Below are 23,931 nucleotides of genomic sequence, written 5' to 3' on the forward strand. Positions count from 1 at the left end.
CATTAATGCAGACTGTTAAACTCACACCAGATTGTCATCCTGTTGATTGAAACATTTGACTCTGATACCCTTTAAAATGCTGATAATCCTGGAGGATACTTTTTCCAACAAAGCTGGATAATGTTGGATAATTTTAGTAAATAAATAATTGAATAAGTTTAATTGTTTTTGTATTATTTGTTAAACTGAGTTGGCTTTATCTAGTTTTAGGACATGGGTAAAGATCTGAGCACATTTTAGGTCACATTAATGCAGAAATACAGTGAGTTCTAAAGAGTTTACAAACTATTTTTACAGTGCATCTGTCATCTTGGCTATTGGAGGGATTATCCGGGGTTACCAGATTAATTCATGATAAATATCCAATTTGCTTGCTCATGATGTTGTTATACTCTGTGTAGTCATGACAGACAGTCTGTGCAGTTTAAATGCTCTTTGCATACTGATTTGTGTATTCTCCTCCAACCCTTGATGGGTATGTATGTTTGTCACCTACTGTCATGCATTTCCAAGTGTATGGAAATGAATACTGGGGGTTTGCTGTTACGAGCATCACATTGCTTACTAAAGACAGAGGCAAATCCCATTAGAGATCATATCAGATTGATGAGAGGTTACTACAACAATGAAACATTTTCTTGCTTTTCTGTGTCTACTGGGGACATTTCTACGTGTCTCGGCTCAATGCACTGCCCAAGCGTCAGAGTTTCAACTTCAAGGAGATTATTTGTTAGGTGGACTTTTTGACATTCATCATGTCAGTGACCCCGTTTATCAAGACGGACCAGAAGCCAGTGACTGCTCCAGGTGAGTTTCATAATACATAACACATAACACTGATGACATACGCTTAATGTAACTGAGCATACCCTATTTGAACACTGAAGAGCTTTATTTCAAATGCTAGGTCAGTAGCTAGTCGCACTTTTCCCCCCTAACTCAAAAGAATTAATTGTTGCATTACCAAAGTTGCTGTATAACATTAAATCTGACCTCGGTCCTGGGTCCATGAAATCCCCTTTTGTTGCAACCATTTCTGTGCAGAGTTCTGATGATGTTAATTGAAAGGTAATCCTCCTCTCCTACTTTCCAATATCCGTTCACAGCCAACCCTTCATTCTGCCAAGCTATCGAAGGTTTCAGTTGATGAGATTCTCTGTAGAGGAAATCAATAACTCCACCAGCCTCCTGCCAAATGTATCTCTTGGCTATGAGATATTTGACCACTGCTCAGAGACACACACTTTCCCAGGAGTTTTGAAACTCCTCTCAGTCGATAACTTGATCCAACCTTGGGGTGAACCATACAAGAATCTGTCCGAGGTGATGGCACTGGTCGGCCCTTTTTCAAGCACTGACACTCTGACTGTAGCTCCACTGTTCATGGTGGATCTCATTCCTGTGGTAAGTTTGCCAGCTATTTGGGTTTGAGATTTTTTTCCAGTTCAGTCATCAGTTAATAATAATAACTTTTTTTTAGTTTTAAAAAAACTGAAACAAATCTTAACATCTAACATTTGAAAAAGTATTGTTACTCCAAGTTTTGACAATTTCTTCATTACTCCTCTATCAGGTCAGTTATGGAGCTGCGTCCTCTGCCTTTACAGAGAAAGCGAAATATCCCTCTTTTCTACGAACAGTGCATTCCAATAAAGATGTCATAGAAGTGATTGTTAGCATCATACTGCGCTTCAAATGGCGCTGGGTTGCTTTTCTTAACAGCGATGATGCTTTTGGCAAAGATGGACTTGAAATGTTCATCAGAAGGATTAAGGATACTGACATCTGCCTTGCATTCACCAAAGGTCTCAACGACAATACAAATGACTCCCACGTATTTGAACACATAGAGGCGCAGAAGATATACGTTGTCGTTGTTTTCGCTCCAAAACTGAGTGCTGAAGCTCTCATTGAGTCAGCAATGCAACTAAATGTCACTAAAAGGGTGTGGATAGCAGGGGACACCTGGTCCTTAAGCAAGAGGCTCCCCAAGGAGGAAGTGATCAAAAGTATTGGGACTGTACTTGGAGTGTCTCAGCCAGTGATAAAAATACCTGGTTTTGATGATTTTATCCGTTCTTCTAGAAGCCAGGCTTATTGTGAAAAGGCAGAACAAAATTTGTTTTGTAATCAGGCTTGCAATTGCAGCAGCCTGAGTGCAGAAGAAATCCTTGCTGTGGACCCATCTTACTCTTTTCCTGTTTATTCTGCTGTATACGCCATCGCTCACGCCTTACACAATGTCCTGCAATGTGGAGCTGGCAGATGCACAGACAATATTACAGTGTACCCACACAAGGTAAGTGTACAAATAATGTTTAAGTTTGTTTTTGTTTATGACAGCTTTAACCATTAGATGAGTATCATAACTTGGGGCGTCGGTGGCTTAGTGACAGAGCAGGCGCCCCATGTACAAGGCTGTTGCCGCAGCGGCCCAGGTTCGAGTCCAGCCTGTGGCCCTGCATGTCACTCCCTCTCTCTCTCCCCCTTTCACACTTAACTGTCCTGTCCATTAAAGGCAAAAATGCCCCAAAAAAAATCTTTTAAAAAAAAAAAAAAGAGATGAGTATCATAACTCAACATACACAATGTATATGTGTTTTGTCATATGTATTATATAAAACTTTACATCATATGACTGAACCTGATGTTTCTTTCAAATATTGCCTTGCATTAAAAATCTCGGGCATGAAATTTCACAGATAGTAAAAGTCTACAATGTACCACATCCTGTCTGGAGAGAAAGAGACAAAAATGGGAACATCAAACAGCAATGTTTCCCTCCCCAGGAATAAAAACCTAATGAAATCAAATAAAATAATGGTCATCCAAACTTTGTGTACCCAAATCAGGTTCTTGCAGAGCTGAAGAAGTCAAACTTTACTCTTTTAAACCACAATATTCAGTTTGATGAGAATGGTGACCCAACATTCGGATCATATTCTATAGTTTTCTGGAACCACAGTGGTGATGCGGAGGAGATCGGCTTTTTTAAATTCAACCCATCAGTCAATTTTTTCATCAACGACAGCAAAATTCAGTGGTACACAAACGGAGACGTAAGTTGTTTTTTTTTCCTAATTATGCATGGTATAATGCAGTATATCACCTACTTTGCTACTAAATAATTGTCTTGTGCAGGTGCCTACTTCACTGTGCTCCCAAGAATGTCTTGGAGGATATGCAAAAAAGCAAGATGGAATCCACGAATGCTGCTTCGTTTGTAAAATCTGTGCGAATGGAACTTATCTCAACAGCTCAGGTAAATTACTATTTATGAGAGAAAGAGAATTAATTAAAAACAATGGCCCTGGTGGGAGTTAATTTCAGACTATTGTTAAGCATTTTCAGTAGCTGAGAGGGTTTTACATTCATTTTGTGCTGATTGGACACATATAAGCTTCAATTTCCACCCATCTGCCATGAATAAAAACTAAACTTGAGCCTGATCAGTGAAAGATGAGTACGACTGTATCAGAAATCACTCACTACTCACTGTTAGTGGGGCAGCATAGTTCAATATTTTTCTAGAATTGTTCAATTTTGTGATAAAAGCACCAAATTTGGCAGATGTGTTGACAAATATATTTAGAATAAATCTGGATATTGGGGCATCAAAAACTCGCCCCCTGGTGGCCAGAGCAGGCAATTGAATCCTACCTGCCCATGGACCCGTCCCGTTATCCACTCCAAAATGTAATGGCTTCTAAAGCCTACTTTACACTACATGGTTCAAGTGACCTCAAGTGGCACAGATCGGATCTGTAACATGAACGTGTAAACAGTAAAAAAAACACATGATATCAGATATTGTCAGATCAGATTCAGGCCTCCTTCATATGTGGAAATATATCAGATATGAATCAGATATCTGGCAATAGGTCTGTAATCTAAACAGACAGATCGGATATTTCCTGGCAATCCACGTCGTACGTCATGAATAATGCGATGACAGCGCATTTTGATGACGTGCTCATGAGCGAGGGAAAGGAAGGAAAGCCGAATAAATCGCACGTTAATCAAAAACTATGAACCAAAAAAAGCACAATCTATCCCAAGTAAGACAAACTGCTTGATCCCCATCTCCAGTGTACCAGCAGAGAACCTGCAGATTTTCAGCGAAAAAACACACCGGGGCTACACAGCCTCTCTACCTGAGCAGCTGAAGCTGCGGCTTGCACCCTCGACACACAGACACACAGACGGTGCTTCTGCTTGCCAGCCAAACGTGTGCGCAACTGTGAGAAATAAATATGTGAGGTGTACGCTGCTTTTCTATCTTTTGTTCCCTTTTCTTTCTTTCTCTCTGTCAGCGACATACACTCCTAACACAGGACGGGTTGTTTTTATTGACTGAGTTGATTATTAAGCCACAATGATGCGCGGATCGGCTCTGATAGCACCCGAATCAGCATGTACGCATCAACCATCCAGCCGCATCCGTCTGCAGCTGCACGGACATTCCCACCACTCTGTGTAGGCTAAGTTACCTTTTAAATTATGTGGAGCAGCGCCAGCTTTCCAGGTGATTTATTCTTTAACGATTAACTTCAAATATTTAAAGTTAGTCCTTAAAATTGCTTTCAGTAATGTAAACATTTCCATGCGTGCAGTAATGTCACTGTAGCAAATACCGTGGGACATTTACGTAGTGGTCAAGAGTGGTGGACCGGAAGTGCACACGGATATAGGCAACAAATCGGAATTGGGCATCAAGACATGGTAGTGTAAAGGCAGCCTTAGTTGGACCATGCTACATGCCTCCACCAAGTTTTGTGACCAAAGTGTTCTATTCCAGTATATTAAGCTATAAATGTACCAAATTTGGCACTTTTATCACAAAAAATGAACATTTTTTTAGCTATGCCGCCCAATTAATTAGTTTGTTAGCAGAATTATACAAAAACTGCCTGACCAATTTTCACAAAATTCGGTTGTCTTCAGTTACATGATAACAAAACAGAAGTTATTGTTTGTCAACTACGAAACATTACAAAACTGAAGTCCATCATTTCTCACAAAGACATGAAATGGTATGCACTGCATTAATCTCCTCAAGGCTTGACTATTGCAACTCTCTGTACCTGGGTGCCGGCCAGTCATCTTTGTATCACTTGCAGCTGGGGTAGAATGCTGCAGCGAGACTCCCCACTGGTGCCAGAAAAAGAGACAGCATTACACCAGTGCCAGTATCTCTACATTGGCTACCTATCAAAGACAGGATTGATTTTAAGGTTCTTATATTTGTTTTTTAAGCCGTACATGGGTTGGCACCCCAGTATATTGCTGAACATATCTGTCCCTACTCCAACTCCCGACGTCTTAGATCTTCTGAACAATGTCTTTTAAGTGTCCCGCGATCGAGGCTGGTGGGTAAGGGAGATCGTGCCTTTGCGGTAGCTGCTCCTGAGCATTAGAATAGCCTTCTGCTCTCAATCAAATCCTCCCCCTCCATTGACAAATCTTGAAACATACATGTTTTCAATAGCTTTTGGTTGTAGTTTTAATATCTTAGTATTTTATAATCTTTTTATGTATGTAATTGTTCTTATCAGTTTTATTTTGTTTTAGATTTGTGTACATTTTATATTGCTATACATTTGTGTGTCATTCTTTTATGTTGTACAGCACTTTGGTCAACTGCACTTGTTTTTAAATGTGACATATAAATAAACTTGATTTTATTTGATTTCATCTTGGAGAACATACTGTACAAAATATTAAAACTGCAACACTGCTTCCTCAGCTGTCTAGATATTTTTCCACAAGTGGACTTTAACTTTATTGACAATCTCTCTGTCTCTCACGTAAAACAGGGGATCCATATAAGTGCATCGCCTGTAAGGAGACAGAATGGTCTGCAGAAGGAAGTACATCATGCAGTCTGCGGGTGGTGGAGTACATCCCATTCACAGACAGTGGGGCCATACTGATTATGACCGGGGCCTGGGCATTTGTGGGCCTCACACTAACCATGTCTGTTCTCTTTGCCATCAACTACAACACACCTGTTGTCAGATCTGCTGGAGGACCAATGTGCTTCCTGATTTTAGGCTGCTTCAGTCTGTGTAGTCTCAGTGTGTTCTTTCACTTTGGTAAGCCAACAACCTCCTTCTGTATCTTAAGGTTGTTACCATTTTCATTGTTCTATACTGTTTGTCTAGCATGTTTTGTTGTGCGCTCTTTTCAGATTGTTTGCATTTTCAAAATAGCCGCCAAGTTTCCCAAGATCCACAGCTGGTGGATGAAATATCATGGACAATGGCTGGTCATCACTGTGGCATTTGTTACTCAGGCACTCTTACTTATTATTGGCTATACTTATGCTCCCCCCAAACCCTACCATGACACATTGTGGTCCCATGACAAAATCATACTTGGTTGTGACATTAATCTCAAAGCATCCTCTGGTTCTGTAATTTTACTTCTATCTTTGTGCTCCCTTTGCTTTATTTTCTCCTACATGGGTAAAGACCTCCCAAAAAACTACAATGAGGCCAAAGCAATAACCTTCTGCCTGCTCCTGCTGATCCTCACCTGGATCGTCTTTGCAACTGAATATGTACTTTACCGTGGCAAGTACATCCAAACACTAAACGCTCTGGCAGTACTCTGCAGTCTCTACTCCTTTCTGTTGTGGTATTTCCTCCCAAAATGTTACATCATCATTTTCCAACCCCACAGAAACACGCAGGAATACTTCCAAGGTCTCATTCAGAGTTATACCAAAACAATCAGCCAGTAGCAACTTCAAGTAAATATGCATCTCTAGAGACAGATGGTTTTTCCACAGGCCTCCTGCTAATAATCTTGCCTTTTAGGGTACATTGTAATTTGAGTCTTTGTCTCTTGTACTTTTCTTTTAAGAGTTAAAACTAATGTTTTTTATTGTATTTTTCTTATTTTTGAGCAATATATCAATAAACAAAGCCTTGGAATGAGCTAAAGTTACCAACATTGCAACAAGAGATTATTTCAGAGATGGTTGGCATGGTCCTTTTCCTAAACAGAGGCTTTTACTAAAGATTCCCAGCAGTAGCCTTAATATATATGGGTAGTACCTTTAATCAGTAACTGGAAATGCTGCCTTCTTCTGATTGTCATTTTAGAAGATACTCAACTGCACAGGTCTCATTCAACATTTTAAGAAATATGCTGATTCTTCTTCTTGCAGTAAGTTAGGTGAGGAGCTTGAGAGCAGAATAAATCTCATGTAACTCACAGCAAGAAAGCAAAAAGTATATCTCAAAATGCCAACTTATAGCAAGCAATTTGCATATAAAGCTGTATGAGTTAGAGTAGAATGTCCTTAATGCAAGACCTGTCTGGCCTTGCAAGGATGGAATCATCCACGTTTCATATCTATAACAATTTCTCTTGTGAGGAATATGAATGTGCACTCTTCTTGCATTCTTCTTTCAAAACCTAAACTTCTGCAATACTGAACCACTCATCAGCTCGGGTCAGAAATGTACTTACACAGAAGAAAGAGGTGTTGTTGAAGTTGAATCTTTGCACTTAGACAACCAATACAAGAGAATATGTGCTTGATATATTTTTGGCATGTGAGTTAAAACATGTACAACTGTAAGATTCAATGTACACTAAATGTGCCCATTCTTATCAAGTCTCATTAGGTTATGCCGCTGGACATTACACAACAAATAACAAAGTCAATGCATGAATAAAGTCGATTCAGTAATAAAATGTAATCTGTGTTTGTTTTTTGTTCCAACACTAATCTTATGGCAACACATCTACATGCTAGACTACTGTAAGATCACATAAACTTGTACGGCTTAAGTTTACCAAAACGTCAACACAGATTTATTTTTACCTCTGGTGGTGGGAGCTTAAAATAAGGGTACATTGATGAAGTATAATCAGGTAATCACCACTAAATTTGGTGCCTAACTGAAATCTTTGATCAGTGTATTCCCTCTATTGTCGCATGAAATAAGTGTGCATTTTAGAAAAAAGTTTAGATTAAACTGGACAGACAGAGACAAATACACTAGCACTACATCTATAAAGTCAAACTTCATCTTAACATACCAGGAAACAAAAGCACAGTCACTGTTCCAGTAACACTGCTGATAATAGAGCAATGAACCTCTTAAAACTAAAGTGCTAACATCACAGCAATGACTGCTTCCTCCAAACACTGTTGTGAAGTACTGTATGCACCTTATTGTCCTACCCAACTTTTCTTATATACTTTAAGTATAGATTGTGAAATTTTTTCAGAGTAATGTCAAATTGACAGTAATTATGTTACTATATGGGGTTAATATGCGGGTCTCGATTTACAAATACCTTGGAGGTGAAATTGATGACCCCATTAGATTTAAGGAATATGCTTCGAGAAAATGTTTGTTCAAAATCATGCCAAACTGTAGCAGATGATCATGACAGTGGTTAGGATCATTGGGGGTTGATCCAGGGCTGTTTCAAGACACTCTGGGGGCCCCAGGCAAGAGGCACCATTTATAAAAAGATAAATCACTTTTCTATAGGCCTAATACATCAGTGATATTTCAGTGGAATAAATTACTTATTGACTTATTCATACTTCAAAAACAGCATCAATAAGTGATTAACATAGCGGGGATCAAAATAAAATAAATAAATGAAATAAAATCAACCAGTCACCCTCCTCCCCTGACAAGTAAAGAACAGTCCCTTCACAAATAAAGAACAGTCCCTAAAGTGCGGTGAGGTTTGTGGGCCGTTACCTGCCACAAAGAGAGAAATGTGAACGGCTCGTTTCCCCTCTGACACATCACATACCTGTGTGCCGCCACGGCTCGGCTGTGCAGGTATTTCTGGGCAGTCATGAAAGCAGCATATTGAGTGCCAGGTGGCCAGCGCGCGCCGTTATTGGACGGCGCATGGACACTCACCATCTTGCGATTGGACTTTGAACTTATCCCATAGTAGTGGTACCATGAGGTACCATAGTACTACGGTACTCCAACAATGCTAGCGCAGGTGGCAACCAATCATGCGGGACATGGTCTCATTTTGCGTGACGCGTGAAAAGAGACAGAAATGCTGGACGTCTGGTCACCCTACTTAGCCACTCGCAAGCAGCAGCTAGTAGGGGGCCCCATTAGGGGGGATTCCAATGTGTTTTCGTTGTTGCAGTGTCTATAGGGGTTTCATCATATTGTCATTGATATGGACCAATGTCAGCCATCTCTGGGGGCCCCCTTCCAGCTCGGGGCCCTGGGCAATTGCCTAGTTTGCCTGTCCAGTTGCGACAGCCCTGGGTTGATCAGGTGTCTGCAGCAATGTTTTTCTAATAACTTATTTCTTAAAAAAGGCTGAACAGATCCTCAGTGATCCTACCCATTCTCTCCTGAAATTCTGAGAGTAGAGAGTAAAATGCAGAATCCTGCAGCAGAAAATTAGAACAAGGTACAGCAAATCATTTGTGCCTACAGCAGTTAGACTCCTAAATGAAGGATAAATGTGCACCTGTTTTACAAGGTCAGATTGTTTTTGTCTATAATGTACAGTACTTTGAGGTTGTATAACGTTTAAGCTGTACATTTTATTTATATTGCCAGCATTGCACATGATATGTGTTTGTGTGTTTAATAGTGTATTTACAGTGCACCTGTGTATGACCACATGAATTTGTACCTAACCTGTTATTTTCTGGAAAAGAAACCATAAATTAATACACTTTTATTCTGTTATTTGGTCTTCATGTGGTGTTTGGATATACATTTTGCTTATTATTTCTGTTTAACAGTCTTAATCAGACCATGGTAATGTAGCATTTCACTGCACATTGTACTTGTATGATAATGTTTGTAGCTAATAAAGATTGATTTGACCAAGCAGAACAAGGAGTTCTGCGCTTCTGCCAGGAGGAATTCAAATTGTGGTTAGAGTTCTGATCATTTACCATGTTCATCTCCTGAGTCATTGCAGATTTTCCTAATTTAAATGACCTGTGTGGTCCAATGTTCAATCATGCAGAGATCATTTGTAAGAGGAGGTGGTCATTTAGCATAAACCAAAGATACTGGGTTGAATTCATTTGATTTTAATTTGGGTGTATTTGCTTGTGATTTTCCTGTGTGATGTTCCAAACTCATTTTTACTTTGTGAGATTTTTTTTTTTTTTTTATAAAATTACCTTCTTGGTTGGCCTGTTGGTCAATAGCCTAAAGTTGTTTTAGTTGTTCTAAAAATAACGTATCAAGAAAACACACTTAGCTAAACATCAAGAATGCAATGACAGTCTTTTGAGTGTGGAATGAAAATGATGCGTTGAAAAATGTGCCAATGCAGAAAGCAGTTGCAGAGTTGTGTGAAAACACTTCTATTCACCCTTTAAAGGCAGATGACCTGTGCTGATCTATGCGAGACCTATTCTGCACACAAATCCTCCGGTCACCTCAGTTCAATAGTCGTTTTTTACCAAGCCCAGCAGTGATGTGGGGCAGCGTGTTGTTATAACTAATTTCTCTCCTTCAGGGATAAGAAGCTACTGTATAATCATAGCAATTTGTTCTCCAGTCAATGCTTTTTACTCTAAAACTGCTGGAGCAAACCAATGCTGTATCCAAAATTTTTAAACATACAGTGCCTTGTGAAAGTATTCACCCCCATTATTATTCTTTCTATTTTGTTGCCTTACAACCTGGAACTTAAATGGATTTCAAATTTGATTTTATGTAACAATGTTTTAAATAATTCTAAAGAATACAAAACTGAAAAGTGGTGTGTGCATATGTATTCACCCCCTTGCTATGAAGCCCCATCCATTACCTTTAGAAGCCACACAATTGACCTATGGCTAAGCCACGCCCCCCTCCAATCACTCAGACAAAATATCAACATTCAATGACCAGCGCTATGGCAGGTGTCACAGTACACGACATTTCGCAGGAGGAAATTGATGATTTTTTGAGACATAACGATCACAGTTTGGGGCATCAAAGTGCCACTGAAGTTAAGGTTTTTGGCTCAGAATATGAGAAAAGGATAACAGCCTTTTTACCATCTTTATCAAGAGTGTCTCTGCGTTAGTTTGGTGCTACAGTATTTACACTGAATCATTCAGCATAACATTTGCCAACCTTTGTTATCTCTGCGATTACAGATAAGTTAATGAAGCTAAGCTCCAGAAGTTAACGTTAGCTTAACTAGAGCCCTTTGGACAACAGCTAACAATGATGTACGATCACCAAAGTACAAAAACTAGAACAACATAGGCTAATGAACTCCCAGCAAACAAGGTGACATGATGAACAACGCAGCTAGGAGCTAACGTTAGGCTAACTTTAGCTAACGTGAGCTAGAGATGTTAAAAATAACTTTATATTTTTTTTTAAAGCAAAGTGACAATATGTTGCCTCAAACACGATGTTAACTTACCTTAGAACAGATGTAGACGTCCTTGTTATCTTACTCATGTTGAGTTGATGTTGTGGTCTACTGCACAGCTTTATCCAAAGGAGACACTTTTCTCGGTTGAGATGTGGTTTAGGAAAAAGTAAAAAATACACCCTGTCGCCCAGCCTCTCAGGATACCTTGTGTCGGAGTTGCATGTACCCCATATGCACACCGTTTGACCATTTTTAAACTTCAAATCTCAGAAAAAGCTCATAAAAGCGAACGAAACTGACTTCGTAATGCATTTCAATGGACGTCCAGGCAGAGAATGTCCGAGTGTATGGAAATGGCTATACGCACTGTGATTGGCTCATCATGTTTAGGGGCGGGGCTTAGCCGTAGGTCAATTAGTATAATAAGATCCACCTGTGGTCAATCTAGGTGTCAAATGATTGCCGTATATATGCACCTTTTCTGATAGGTCCCAGAGTCAACACCAGTGCAACACCACTAAACAAGGGCTACCACCAAGCAAGCAACATTATGAAGACCAAGGAGCTGTCCAAACAGGTCAGAGACAAAGTTGTGGAGAAATACAAATCAGAGTTGGTTATAAAAAAAAAATCCTAAACTTTGAACATCCCATGGAGTACCATTATTAGAAAATGTAAAGATTATGCCACGACAACAAACCTGCCAACAAAGAGAGGGCTGCCCACCAAAACTGACAGACCGGGCAAGGAGGGCATTAATCACAGAAGCGACCAAGAGGCCAAAGATAACCCTGAAGGAGCTGGGCAACTCTACTGCAGAGACTGGAGTATCTGTCCATAGGACCCCTATAAGCCGTACACTCCACAGGGCTGGGCATCATGGAAGAGTGGCCAGGAAAACTGCATTAAGAAAAAATAAGGCAGAACATCTGGAATTCACCAAAAGGCATGTTGGAGACTCCTCAAACATAATGAAGAAGGTACTCTTGTCAGATGAGACTAAAATTGAACTTTTTGGCCTTCAAGGACAACACTATGTCTGGTGCAAACCCAACACCTCTCATTATGCTGAGAACACCATCCCCACAGTGAAGCATAGTGGTGGCAGCATCATGCTGTGGGGATGTTTTTCATTGGCAGGGACTGGGAAACTGGTCAGAATTGAAGGAAAGATGGATGGCACTAAATACAGAGAAATCCTTGAGGGAAACCTGTGTGAGTCGTCTAGAGATTTGAGACTGGGACGGTGGTTCACCTTCCACCAGGACAATGACCCCAAAGTCAGAACCCAGACCTTAATCCAATTGAGAATTTGTGGTATGACTTAAAGATTGCTGTACACGAGCGTAACCCATCTAACTCAGTAAGGTAAAAATTCCAGTGGCTAGATGTGCCAAGCTCAGAGAGACTTACCCGAAGAGACTTGCAGCTGTAATTGCTGCAAAAGGTGGTTCTATGAAGTATTGACTTTGGGGGGGTCAAATAATTATGCACACTCAGATTTTCAGTTTTTTGTCTTATTACTTGTTTGTTTCACAATAAAAAATATATATTTTGCATCTTCAAAGTGGTAGTTTTGTCGTGTAAATCACATGATAAACCCTACCCCCCAAAATTCCTTTTAAAATCCAGGTTGTAAGGCAACAAAATAGACAGAATGCCAAGAGGGGTCAATACTTTCGCAAGCCACTGAATGTAAAAACTAGTAAATTTGAGAGGCTTGTGCTAATTACAGCGTGACATGTTCACATTAATGGCGCCCCACTCGGTTAAGCTGTAGCTAGCTCAGTCGTGCTATAGGTAAGCTAGCAGTGGTTGCACACTTCCTTCTGCACACTGATACGGTTAGCAGGTTGAGGTTGGCAGAAAGAAAATTGTACCTAAATGACACTGCTCACAACAAGATCTGTGGATTATCTTGATCTACTAGGTCATGATTTCTGGAAAGAGACATTGCTGTTGAGTTTTTCAAATATATTTTTGGGACTTTGAGCACTATAAGCTGAGTCGCTTTCAGTTCCATTTTATTTCAAAGAAAGTAGACATCTTTATGGTTGTTATGTCCAACACTTGCAACTCACACCAAAACAATTAGAGTATTTAATAGCTCTAAAGCTAGGAGGAAAAACTTGTTCAAAGGCATTAAACTTTGTTGCTCATGATTGTTACAACCTCTGTGTAAGGACACTGTGCAGCAGCACTTCAGATTATTTTTGCATACTGATTTGTGTATAACCATTTATAGATATGTATTTTATTCCCACATGCATGGAAATGATCACAGGGTTTAACCATCACTAGTGACTCGTAACTCACTAAAGGCAGGCCATTAGAGTTCATATCAGATTGATAAACAATAACTACAACAATGAAACATTATCTTGCTTCTCTGTGTCTACTGAGAACATTTCTACATATCTTGGCTCAGTGCACTGTCCCAGCATCAGAGTTTCAGCTGGAAGGAGATTATTTGTTAGGTGGACTTTTTGACATTCATCAGGCCAGTGAACCTGTTTGTCAGGACAGACCAGAAGCCAGCGACTGCTCCAGGTGAGTTTAATGAGACGTCTGAGTGGTTCTGAAGTTGAAACTACTGAAGAATTCCTGGTGTACTCAGATGACATTATTATATACTCAAGAGATTTGCCTCAAACTTCTGTACTTCAAACTTCAATAGATATGGTTAGGACATTTCCCCCCTAATCCAATCCTGTTAATGCTATCTTGGCAAAGTTGCTGTATGAGATTTAGTCTGAAATTAGTCCTTATTCCTTTAAGTTTATTTAGAAGCATTCATATCTGCACAGGGGTCCCAGGAATGAGTGTTATTTAAACACTTCAGAAACAGTGATGTTTGAAGCACTGAGCCAATACTGCTCGGAAGCTACACTGAAACACATTCTGTGTATAATCCACTAAACTCCACTCTCCTGATGTACTTTCTCTGTTCACAGCCAACCCTTCCTTCTCCCAAATTATCGAAGGTTTCAGTTGATGAGATTCACTGTAGAGGAAATCAATAACTCCACCAGCCTCCTGCCAAATGTATCTCTCGGCTATGAGATATTTGACCACTGCTCAGACACACGAAGTTTTCCAGGCATTTTGAAACTCCTCTCAGTCAATGACTTGATCAAACCTTTGGGTGAGCCACAGGATATGTCCAAAGTGATAGCACTGGTCGGCCCTTTTACAAGCACTCAGTCTGTGACTGTAGCTCCGCTGTTAATGGCAGGTCTCATTCCTATGGTAAGTTTGCCATTTATTGTGTTTTAACAGTTTCACATCAGACCAAGTGATTAAAAGCAAACTTACACCAATATATGTTATTAGCCATTTCTTGTAAAAATGGATTTTCACATGACATTTGAGAATTTGTCACCAAAATTTATTTTTCCTCTATTACTCTTTTGACAGGTCAGTTATGGAGCTTCTAGTTCTGTCTTTTCAGAAAACGTAAATTTTCCCTCTTTCCTACGAACAGTGCACCCCAATAAAAATGCCATACAAGTGACTGTTGACATTGTGCAGCATTTCAAGTGGCGCTGGGTTGCTTTCCTTTACAGTGATAATGACTATGGCAAAGATGGACTGGAATTGATCATAAAAAGGATTAAGGATACTGAGATCTGCCTTGCATTGACCAAAGGTCTCAACGACAATACAAATTACTCCCAAATATTCAAACAGATCAAGGAACAGGGAGTAGGCGTCATTATTGTTTTTGCTCCAAAAATGACTGCTGAAGCTCTCATTGAGTCAGCAATACAACTAAATGTCACCAACAAAGTGTGGATAGCAGATGAGGGATGGTCCTTAAACAAAGAGCTCCCCAAGAAGAAAGGAATCAAAAATATTGGGACTGTACTTGGAGTGTCTCAGCCAGTAGTGACAATACTTGGTTTCAGTGATTTTATCCATTCTTCCAGAAGCCAGGCTCATTGTGAAAACACAGAGCAAATTATGGTTTGTAATCAGGTTTGCAACTGCAGCAGCCTGAGTGCAGAAGATGTCATCACTTCAGACCCATCTTTTAATTTTCCTGTTTATTCTGCTGTATACGCCATTGCTCACGCCTTACACAATGTCCTGCAATGTGGAGCTGGCAGATGTAATAACAACATTACAGTGTACCCACACATGGTAAGCATACAGATAATCTCAGTATTTAGATTTGGCTCATTTATGTTTCTCATTGCTTTAACCTAAAGATAGGCCTTTTAGAATGTAACGTTATTTGTCTGCTTTGTTATCATATATAAAAGATGTAAACATAACCTTTGAAGCAGCTTGGTACCTGTCGTACATTCAGGTAAAATTCAGGAAATACATCCACACACGCTACTAATAACTGCTAATAAACTGAATCTGTTCGTCAGGCTTTGTCAATATCATAGATGTGTCACCCTGTTTGATTTCATTTATTGAGAGCTATCAAAACTTAGTATTCAAACATTTCCTGGGTTTCAAAATCTATCTCAGTAATCTATTATCACCTGAAAATCAGAATTGTTGTGTTTTCGTTATCTTAGAATAAGCTGTTTATATCTGCATAAGAAGCATGTCCTCATCTACAGATTTCACCATGTTGTACCATCATGTTTCTACAGTGGCCCAAAATGGACAAACCAAACACTGGCTCTAGATAGGGCCATTTATGTTTTCGTGTCAGCCACCATAGTTAGCAGCCTATCTGCAAAGCTTGATTCATTGTTTTCACTGTTTTAAATCACTTGAACAATGAACACTGAAGGAATTCTAACTGGGAAGTTCCAGCTGGTTGCAATCTGCAGTCCTCACCACTAGATGCCACTAAATCCTGCTAAATCTTACACACTGTTCATTACCATTTCCTCTACAGAGGGACATTACACTGCAGTTCTTCCCTCCACAGGAATATTATTAACAACCAATTTAATTTACACCTCATATGTTCGTTGTGATCACATGAAGTAATGGCCATCCTAACTTTGTGTACCCACATCAGGTTCTAGCAGAGCTGAAGAAGTCAAACTTTACACTTTTAGATCGAAGCATTCAGTTTGATGAGAATGGTGACCCCACATTCGGATCCTATTCTATAGTTTTCTGGAACCAAAGCGGTGATGCAGAGGAGGTTGGCTTTTATCATTTACACCCATCAGTCAATTTTTCCATCAACGACAGCAAAATTCAGTGGCACACAAATGGACAAGTAAGTGCTTTTTTCCTAATTATAGTATGTGCAGTTTAATATATCAACAATTTATACCATTTATTATAATAATAAATGTTTTTTGTTATGTTTTGGTTTAGTTCATATGCATACATGCAGTTATATTTAAGTAATAGCTGTGACAGGCTTAAAACACAACATGAAATTATCAAACAATTGTGGTTGTTCATGGTGTAATTTACAGGGATGTTCACATACATACACCAATCAGCCAAAACATTAAAACCACTGGCGGGTGAAGTGGATAACATTGATCATCTTGTTACAGTGCAATGTTCTGCTGGGAAACCTTGGGTCCTGGCATTCATGTGAAAGCTACTTGATGCGCTCCACCCACCCAAACATTGTTGCAGACCAAGTAAACCCCCCCATGGTGACGGCAATAGTATTGGCAGTGACCCCCCCCACGCAGGACAATGCACCCTGCTACACTACAACAACTGCTCAGGGATGACCCAAGGAACGGGAGTAATAGCTCAAGGTGTCGACCTGGCCTCCAAATTCCTCAGATCCCAATCTGACCCAACATTTGAGGGTAGACCTGGTACCCTGTGACCTGTCAAGACATGAACACAGGACCTCTGGGGGGTGTCCCATAGTGTCTGGCACCAGGGCGTTGACTTCAGATCTTTTGAGTCCTATGGGTTGTGAGGTGGGGTACCAGCACATCTCACATAGTTTTAATCAGATTGGGATCTGGGGAATTTGGAGACCAGGTCAACTCCTTGAGCTCTTTGACACATTGCTATTCCTGAGCAGTTTTTGTGGTGTGTGGGATAGCGCGCTGTCCTACTAGGGGGCCACTGCTACTGGGGCGTGCCACTGCCATGAAAAGGGGGTACCTGGTCTGCACTAGTGGGGTGGAGGGTGGGGTGTGTCAGGTGGCAATGTGAATGTCATAACCAAAGGTTTCCCAACAGAAAACTGCACTGTAACAAGATGATCAATGTTCACTTCACCTGTTAGTAATTGTTAAAGGAGCTAAGTCTATTATTAGCTACTGAGGTATTTGACCTGGGTTGACGCGCCTGTTGCTGGACAGGCTACGCTACCTTCGTTATCCAAATGTTGAATCAGAGCCCATTAGGCTTCTTGCGTTGCATCACCGTAACATTTATTTTGCGTGTGCATGGCAAAGTCCATCTGTTACATCCACATTTGACGCTCAGTACAAAACAAACAAACAAAACTGTAGTGGTCCACGCCATTGTGGTCAAAAACCATTTGCCCTTCCGGGCCAAACACCTGATGACCATAGTGAGGCCGCATCCTAAAATACCTGAACTCACCAGGTGACAGTACGGCGCCCCCAATGCCCACACAGTGAATTACACAGTTAGAAGCAAACCTCCCAATAACATATTTGGCTCCTATAGTAATGTTTTGGCTGATTGGTGTACATTGGTGTACTCTTGCGGTGGTTCCATTTTAGAAAAATGAATATAAATTCAAAATAATACTTTCCTCTTTTTTTGACTCCACACTTGATAGTATTCTCTTTGCTTGACATACATTTTATGTGTTGCTAAATATTTGTCTTGTACAGGTGCCTATTTCACTTTGTTCAAAAGAATGTCATGCAGGATATGTGAAAAAGCAAGATGGAATCCACAGATGCTGCTTCACTTGTGAAATCTGTCCAAATGGAACTTATATCAACAGCACAGGTAAATTACTAGTTGCACATAAGAGGAAGAAAATGAGAAAAAGCAGTGGTGTCATTCTGGCCTTGATGGGAAGTGACTCTACAATCTTGCTAAGCTTTTTCCCATGGCTGAAACAGATGGAGTCACGCTGACACACACATACAGGCTTCCATTTCCTCTCTGACAACTGAGCATGCCAGTGAATTCAAAGCTTATTGCATAGACGATCGCTATGAAATAAATCTATTCTTGAAAATGGTTCTAAGAAGATGCATTTTTTAAAGTTTAATTATGCAATACATTGCTGTCTTTTTTAAAATTACCTCTACGATAGTTAAAACAATTAAAAATTAAAGCATGTTTAAGTTTAGGAAAACTGATCATAGAAGGTGAGAATATAAAATATGACAGACTGAAACTGCAACACTGCTTCCTAAGCTGTGTGATATTTTTTAAAGTGGACCTTAGCTTTATTGACTAATTGTCTCTCATATAAAACAGAGGATCCGTACAAATGCATCGCCTGTAAGGAGACAGAATGGTCTGCAGCAGGAAGTACATCATGCAGTCTGCGGGTGGTGGAGTACATCCCATTCACAGACAGTGGGGCCATACTGATCATGATCGGGGCCTGGGCATTTGTGGGCCTCACACTAACCATGTCTGTTCTCTTTGCCATCAACTACAACACACCTGTTGTCAGATCTGCTGGGGGACCAATGTGCTTCCTGATTTTAGGCTGCCTCAGTCTGTGTAGTCTCAGTGTGTTCTTTCACTTTGGTAAGCCAACAACCTCCTTCTGTATCTTAAGGTTCTTACCATTTCTGTTGTTCTACACTGTTTGTCTAGCATGTTTTGTTGTGCGCTCATTTCTAATTGTTTGCATTTTCAAAATAGCCGCCAAGTTTCCCAAGATCCACAGTTGGTGGATGAAATATCATGGACAATGGCTGGTCATCACTGTGGCATTTGTTACTCAGGCACTCTTACTTATTATTGGCTATACTTTTTCCCCGTTTAAGCCCTACAATGAAACATTTTGGTACCCAGACAAAATCATACTTGGTTGTGACATTAATCTCAAAGCATCCTTTGGACCTGTGGTTTTACTTCTATCTTTGGGCTCCCTTTGCTTTATTTTCTCCTACATGGGAAAGAACCTCCCAAAAAACTACAATGAGGCCAAAGCAATAACCTTCTGCCTGCTCCTGCTGATCCTCACCTGGATCATCTTTGCAACCGAATACATACTTTATCATGGCAAGTACATCCAAACACTTAACGCTCTGGCAGTACTCTGCAGTCTCTACTCCTTTCTGTTGTTTTATTTCCTTCCAAAATGTTACATCATCATTTTTCAACCCCACAGAAACACACAGGAATACTTCCAAGGACTCATTCAGAGTTATACCATGACAGTCAGCTAGTCGCAAGTTCTAGAGACAGAAAAACTGAGGTTGTCAGCTAATCTTTAAGGATAGGACTGATTTTAAGAGAACTACATTGACAAGAAAATCCTTGAAATTAGATCAAAACAACAAACATCAAAAGAATTTCATGTGGTGTTACTTCAGAGAGGACTGGCAATGTACACTCCTTCACAGAAACCTCTGATAAAGATTCTAAGTAGCCTTTAAATGGCTGATATCTGTAGTCCGTAATGTGGAATTTCACCTGCTCTGACTGTGACACTAATCAAGACTGAATCTGTCATCTGTGCTGATACTGCTGACTGTTTCAGATCTCTTTCAAGAGTGGATGTATACTGGCTGTAATGGTTTCTCTTTCAGCTGTTCAGCTAATTATTCAGCCAATGTCAGCAAGCAAATTGAATATGAAGTAACAGTCAGTTTTATGTACCTTTTTGTTTGACCTTTGTAGCCTTGCTTGACAAGCACTCTCATCCTTACCCCTAAAAATAATTCCACATTAAATACAAGAAATCTTGGCACTTCTTTGCAATCTTTGGGAGCTCTTATTCCTGAGAAAATGTGCCTGTAGTGTCAACAAGTGGCTTCTGGATTAAATATTAAACTTAAAAAACTTTTCTCAAGGGGACAAATAAAGTATTTATATTACATTGTCATATCAAATAGATAGGATGACATTATCACTGAATTATCAATGTACATTTTGTTGGTGGTGAATATTTGCTTTATGATCTTTTGAAATTATTGTATTCAACACTCTCAGGGTATTTAGTGACAAACCACTTACAGGTTATTCTGTTACACCCCTGTATAAATTCAGATATTTTATTGTACATGTATAGAAGTTATATAACAGAAAAAGTTACTCAATAAAAACAATAATATGGAGAATGTTTTTGTGTTCAAAATGTTTGAGGTTGCTGTTACACCAATCTCACCACATGATGGCACCACTTCAGACTGACTATACAGTTCCACCATGTACTTGTATGACCTCATTTTACTCTAATGTCAGTATGCACCAAAATCAGAGCCTGATAATAAATAAACTGTTTCATTTTTCACCCATTCAGTGTGATATTTATGCCAAATTCTCCACGGTCACTTTGCCTTAAGTTTAGACTTTAAACCCTGAAACTGAATGATGTAAATTTAAAGTTTAAAAGGCAAAAATCAGCTCTAACGACACTTGGTCAAGAGCTATTGCTTTGAGATTAACATTAGGATGGGGGTGGAGGGTGCAAGATTTTGTACAGATTAAGATTGAATGCACTGTTTGTACACAGCTTTGTTTAAATATAAATTCAACCATTAATTTATACTGAACTAATACATTAGGGAAATACATGAACACTATTCAGTAATGTATGCTAGCATTTTGTTTTTGCATGTGTCCGTTTGTTTCAGTACCTTCATGGAAAAATGAAGTCTCCATGTATTGAAGTAAGTAATGAGTAACTTCCTTCTTGGTAGTGCAGACACTGTGTGTGTGTGTGTGTGTGTGTGTGCGCGCGCGCGCGCGCGTGTGTTTTAGGGAACTCATGCCACATTTATTAGGTTATTCATTTTTTATGGGAATACATCCTTGCCATTTGACATTTGAAACACTGGTCTATTTCTTTATTAGCTGTGCGTTCATACTGTCACCCAACAATACCATATGCCCATGAGTGGTGTTGCAATGCCAACCATGCATTTTGTGTGTCTGCTTTAAGTCCTTGTCAGTGAGATGAAGCTGTCAGGTGTATGTACTATTTTTAAAGGTTTAGTTACTGATAGTTGGTCAGGGACACAAATATCACACAGGAAGCCTGACCTGAGAGAGTACTGAGGTCGAAAACTTTCTGCCTCCATTCGAAAGTCACAGTTTCACGCTGTGACGCTCAGTGAGGCTGGTGAGCCCCACAAAGTGAAACGGAAAGAGCCTTGCCGCAGGGGGTATGTGACAATTCCAGAGGGTAAATTGCCATTTTGTTGTGGCTATTGAGTTTCCTGGCAGGGAGAAGGGGAGGATGGACCGTGAAACTAGGAACGAATTGGTAAATAGTGCCACTTAGCATGGCATATGGCGCGTTTGGAGAGCTGAACGCTGACACCAACAAATTGACGATTTCATACCAATTTCAGAGTAACACTCGCCACACACGTTGCCACGCAGAATTTCAGCGTAGTAGTTCAAGATTTGTGTAGCCTGCTACAGTGCTTGATGTGTATGATGACATCACCCAATTTAAAGACTACAGGGTGATAGTTTAAATTGAAATAACACTGTGCGTAAAGAGATGGATCTCACCAATAGGACTATGCGTACTTGAGTTTGAAATTCAAATTAGTCCACATATCCAAAATGATAGGAGCCACTTTTGATGTCGAGACTTTTTGTATTCTGTAAGGGATAAATGCCTCCATTCATTTTATTTTAATAGTTTTATTTATTTGTTTTTTGGTTCAAGTCGATGGAGGCAGCATTTCTGCTGAGGGGACACGTTTTTCTGTTTTCCAAAATATGGAGCGAGGAAAATCGGAGGAACGCCCCATGGCTTTTCACTTGTACCTTTCAATTTTCCACTTTGGTCAGATAAAGGGAAAACCCTGGGAAAAACTTGGCCTGCAACTGGTCCTCCTTTTGCGCCGAGAGCAAAAACAAAACGGACTTTAAGTGGAGGCCATTTGCGTTTGGTGGCCATATGGGATTTGCCTTTAAAACGTCCTCCTATTTCTATTCCCCTAAACTTCAGCCCCCAATAGTCTGAGTTCAGCATTTAATTATCAGTCATGTCTGCAGAGACTGGTGCATTTTATTTGAAACACCACTAAAACAACGCTGGGCCTGTCTTTAAGAATGTCGGCTTGATTATTAACAGAGACAGTAGTTAGTGATCAAATCAATTCATGTTAAAGTGGACTTGAATAACTATCTTTACACCTACTCACAATCAATACAGTTGGGCCCCTTTCAGCGATGACAATTAGTAGAAGTTAATTTTTAGTCCGTGTACCATTGTTTAAAACTAAGGGTGGGTTTGATCTACTGAGGCTAACACTGTGCGTAAAGAGATGGATCTCACCAACAAGAGTATATGCGCACTTCATAGTCATAAATCCATCAAACCCAAACTAAAATGCCATGACGTGGACTAAATTTAAACAAGGTCACTTTTTAGTAGCCGAAACGGAAAAACACTCATATTGCAAACCAGTAATGTAGGAAGATGGCAGTGTCAATCCAACAGGAGTGAGAGTCAGTAGGTAAACGGTGATACAGAGAAAATGCAAATATTATTTCCCCTGAAATTTGTTTCTGATATGCTTTTAATCTCAACCAAAGCGCTTTATTTCCACGTTGATCATATGCCTGGCAACTGTTGTTTTACGCACGGCTAAATACAGTGCGCTAAAGGGTGCTTGGTTATTCTTATTCAAATCTTGCTCAAGTGCTTCAGAGTAAATGGCAGATGTTTTGCAATTCAAGGCGCATCAATACCCATGCGCTTTAGTGTTTAACAATGGCGCTCCCCTTTTGTTAGGCACTTGTGTCTTTCAGTTCAGAGCTGGACAAAGGCTTCATCCTCCAGCGAGTTATAAAGTTACTTTCCAGTCAGTTCATTTCGGTCCTTGAGAAAACCTTAAGCGATGTTAATGTGCACCTCTGGTCTTTTCATGCGGTAACCCCGGCACACACAGGCAAACAGCGGCCATTGTGTTCTCAAACCAAAGTAAGAAGTCTTTAAATAACCCGGGGACCAGTCTATAGAAATTCATGATGCTATTTCTATTTGATGTTTGATCACAGCTTCGTCAACGGGTCCGTCGCGTGGCTTTTCAGAAAGTCCTGTATATATTTCTAATTTTTTTTTTTTTCTAGAGCACCTGTCCATGTACCTGCTCTTTTTACTGTGACCTTGTTACTCACAATGAGCGTTTTGGTCACACCAGTGCTGCCTCGGGTCCATCTGAATGGAAGGCGGTACATCGATTTGCTCCGCTCATGGTGTGCCAAATTATGGGCCTGTGTTTGCATATTTTAACAGTGCTCTACTGTGACATGCAGACACGGTATAGCCCCAACATGCTTGCACAATATACGAACGAAATTCTCTGTAACACTGGTTATTGAAATGTTCTGCAAAATGCAACATATGCATATTCTATTCGATTTAATAAATGTGATCTAATTTGAAATGTAGTCTAATATACACTAACATAAAAATGCATGTTGTTGCCTTATCAAAGTATAGCTACGTAAAAATACGTATTTTATGCGTAGTGTTTTTAGAAGTAGCCTAAATGGAAG

General features: G+C 39.9%; 2 protein-coding genes across 2 annotated transcripts; both read left to right on the forward strand.

The window, feature by feature from the left end:
* Positions 1 to 625: 625 nt before the first annotated feature.
* LOC117246812 (taste receptor type 1 member 2-like) lies at positions 626 to 6,745 on the forward strand. The gene is made up of 6 exons (XM_033610792.2): positions 626 to 807; positions 1,107 to 1,404; positions 1,574 to 2,299; positions 2,853 to 3,059; positions 3,142 to 3,262; positions 5,817 to 6,745. The coding sequence occupies exons 1-6, from the start codon at positions 626 to 628 to the stop codon at positions 6,743 to 6,745; spliced, it is 2,463 nt and encodes an 820-aa protein (XP_033466683.2).
* A 6,969-nt stretch (positions 6,746 to 13,714) lies between these two features.
* Positions 13,715 to 19,634, forward strand: LOC117246740 (taste receptor type 1 member 2). The gene is made up of 6 exons (XM_033610689.2): positions 13,715 to 13,896; positions 14,301 to 14,595; positions 14,764 to 15,489; positions 16,334 to 16,540; positions 18,108 to 18,228; positions 18,709 to 19,634. Exons 1-6 carry the CDS (start codon positions 13,715 to 13,717, stop codon positions 19,632 to 19,634), a joined length of 2,457 nt encoding a protein of 818 aa, XP_033466580.2.
* Positions 19,635 to 23,931: the final 4,297 nt, after the last annotated feature.

The sequence above is a fragment of the Epinephelus lanceolatus genome, chromosome 8 (genome assembly GCF_041903045.1).
Source record: "Epinephelus lanceolatus isolate andai-2023 chromosome 8, ASM4190304v1, whole genome shotgun sequence".
Taxonomy (NCBI): Eukaryota; Metazoa; Chordata; class Actinopteri; order Perciformes; family Serranidae; genus Epinephelus; species Epinephelus lanceolatus.

What these genes read in the sequence shown, in the direction of transcription:
- LOC117246740 (XM_033610689.2), top strand. Translation starts at nt 13,715, where the DNA reads ATGAAACATTATCTTGCTTCTCTGTGTCTACTGAGAACATTTCTACAT. An exon ending in TTACAGTGTACCCACACATG is followed by an intron (nt 15,490 to 16,333) that starts GTAAGCATACAG and finishes TACCCACATCAG; the next exon opens with GTTCTAGCAGAGCTGAAGAA. An exon ending in AGTGGCACACAAATGGACAA is followed by an intron (nt 16,541 to 18,107) that starts GTAAGTGCTTTT and finishes TGTCTTGTACAG; the next exon opens with GTGCCTATTTCACTTTGTTC.
- LOC117246812 (XM_033610792.2), top strand. Translation starts at nt 626, where the DNA reads ATGAAACATTTTCTTGCTTTTCTGTGTCTACTGGGGACATTTCTACGT. An exon ending in TGGTGGATCTCATTCCTGTG is followed by an intron (nt 1,405 to 1,573) that starts GTAAGTTTGCCA and finishes CTCCTCTATCAG; the next exon opens with GTCAGTTATGGAGCTGCGTC. An exon ending in AACTTATCTCAACAGCTCAG is followed by an intron (nt 3,263 to 5,816) that starts GTAAATTACTAT and finishes CACGTAAAACAG; the next exon opens with GGGATCCATATAAGTGCATC.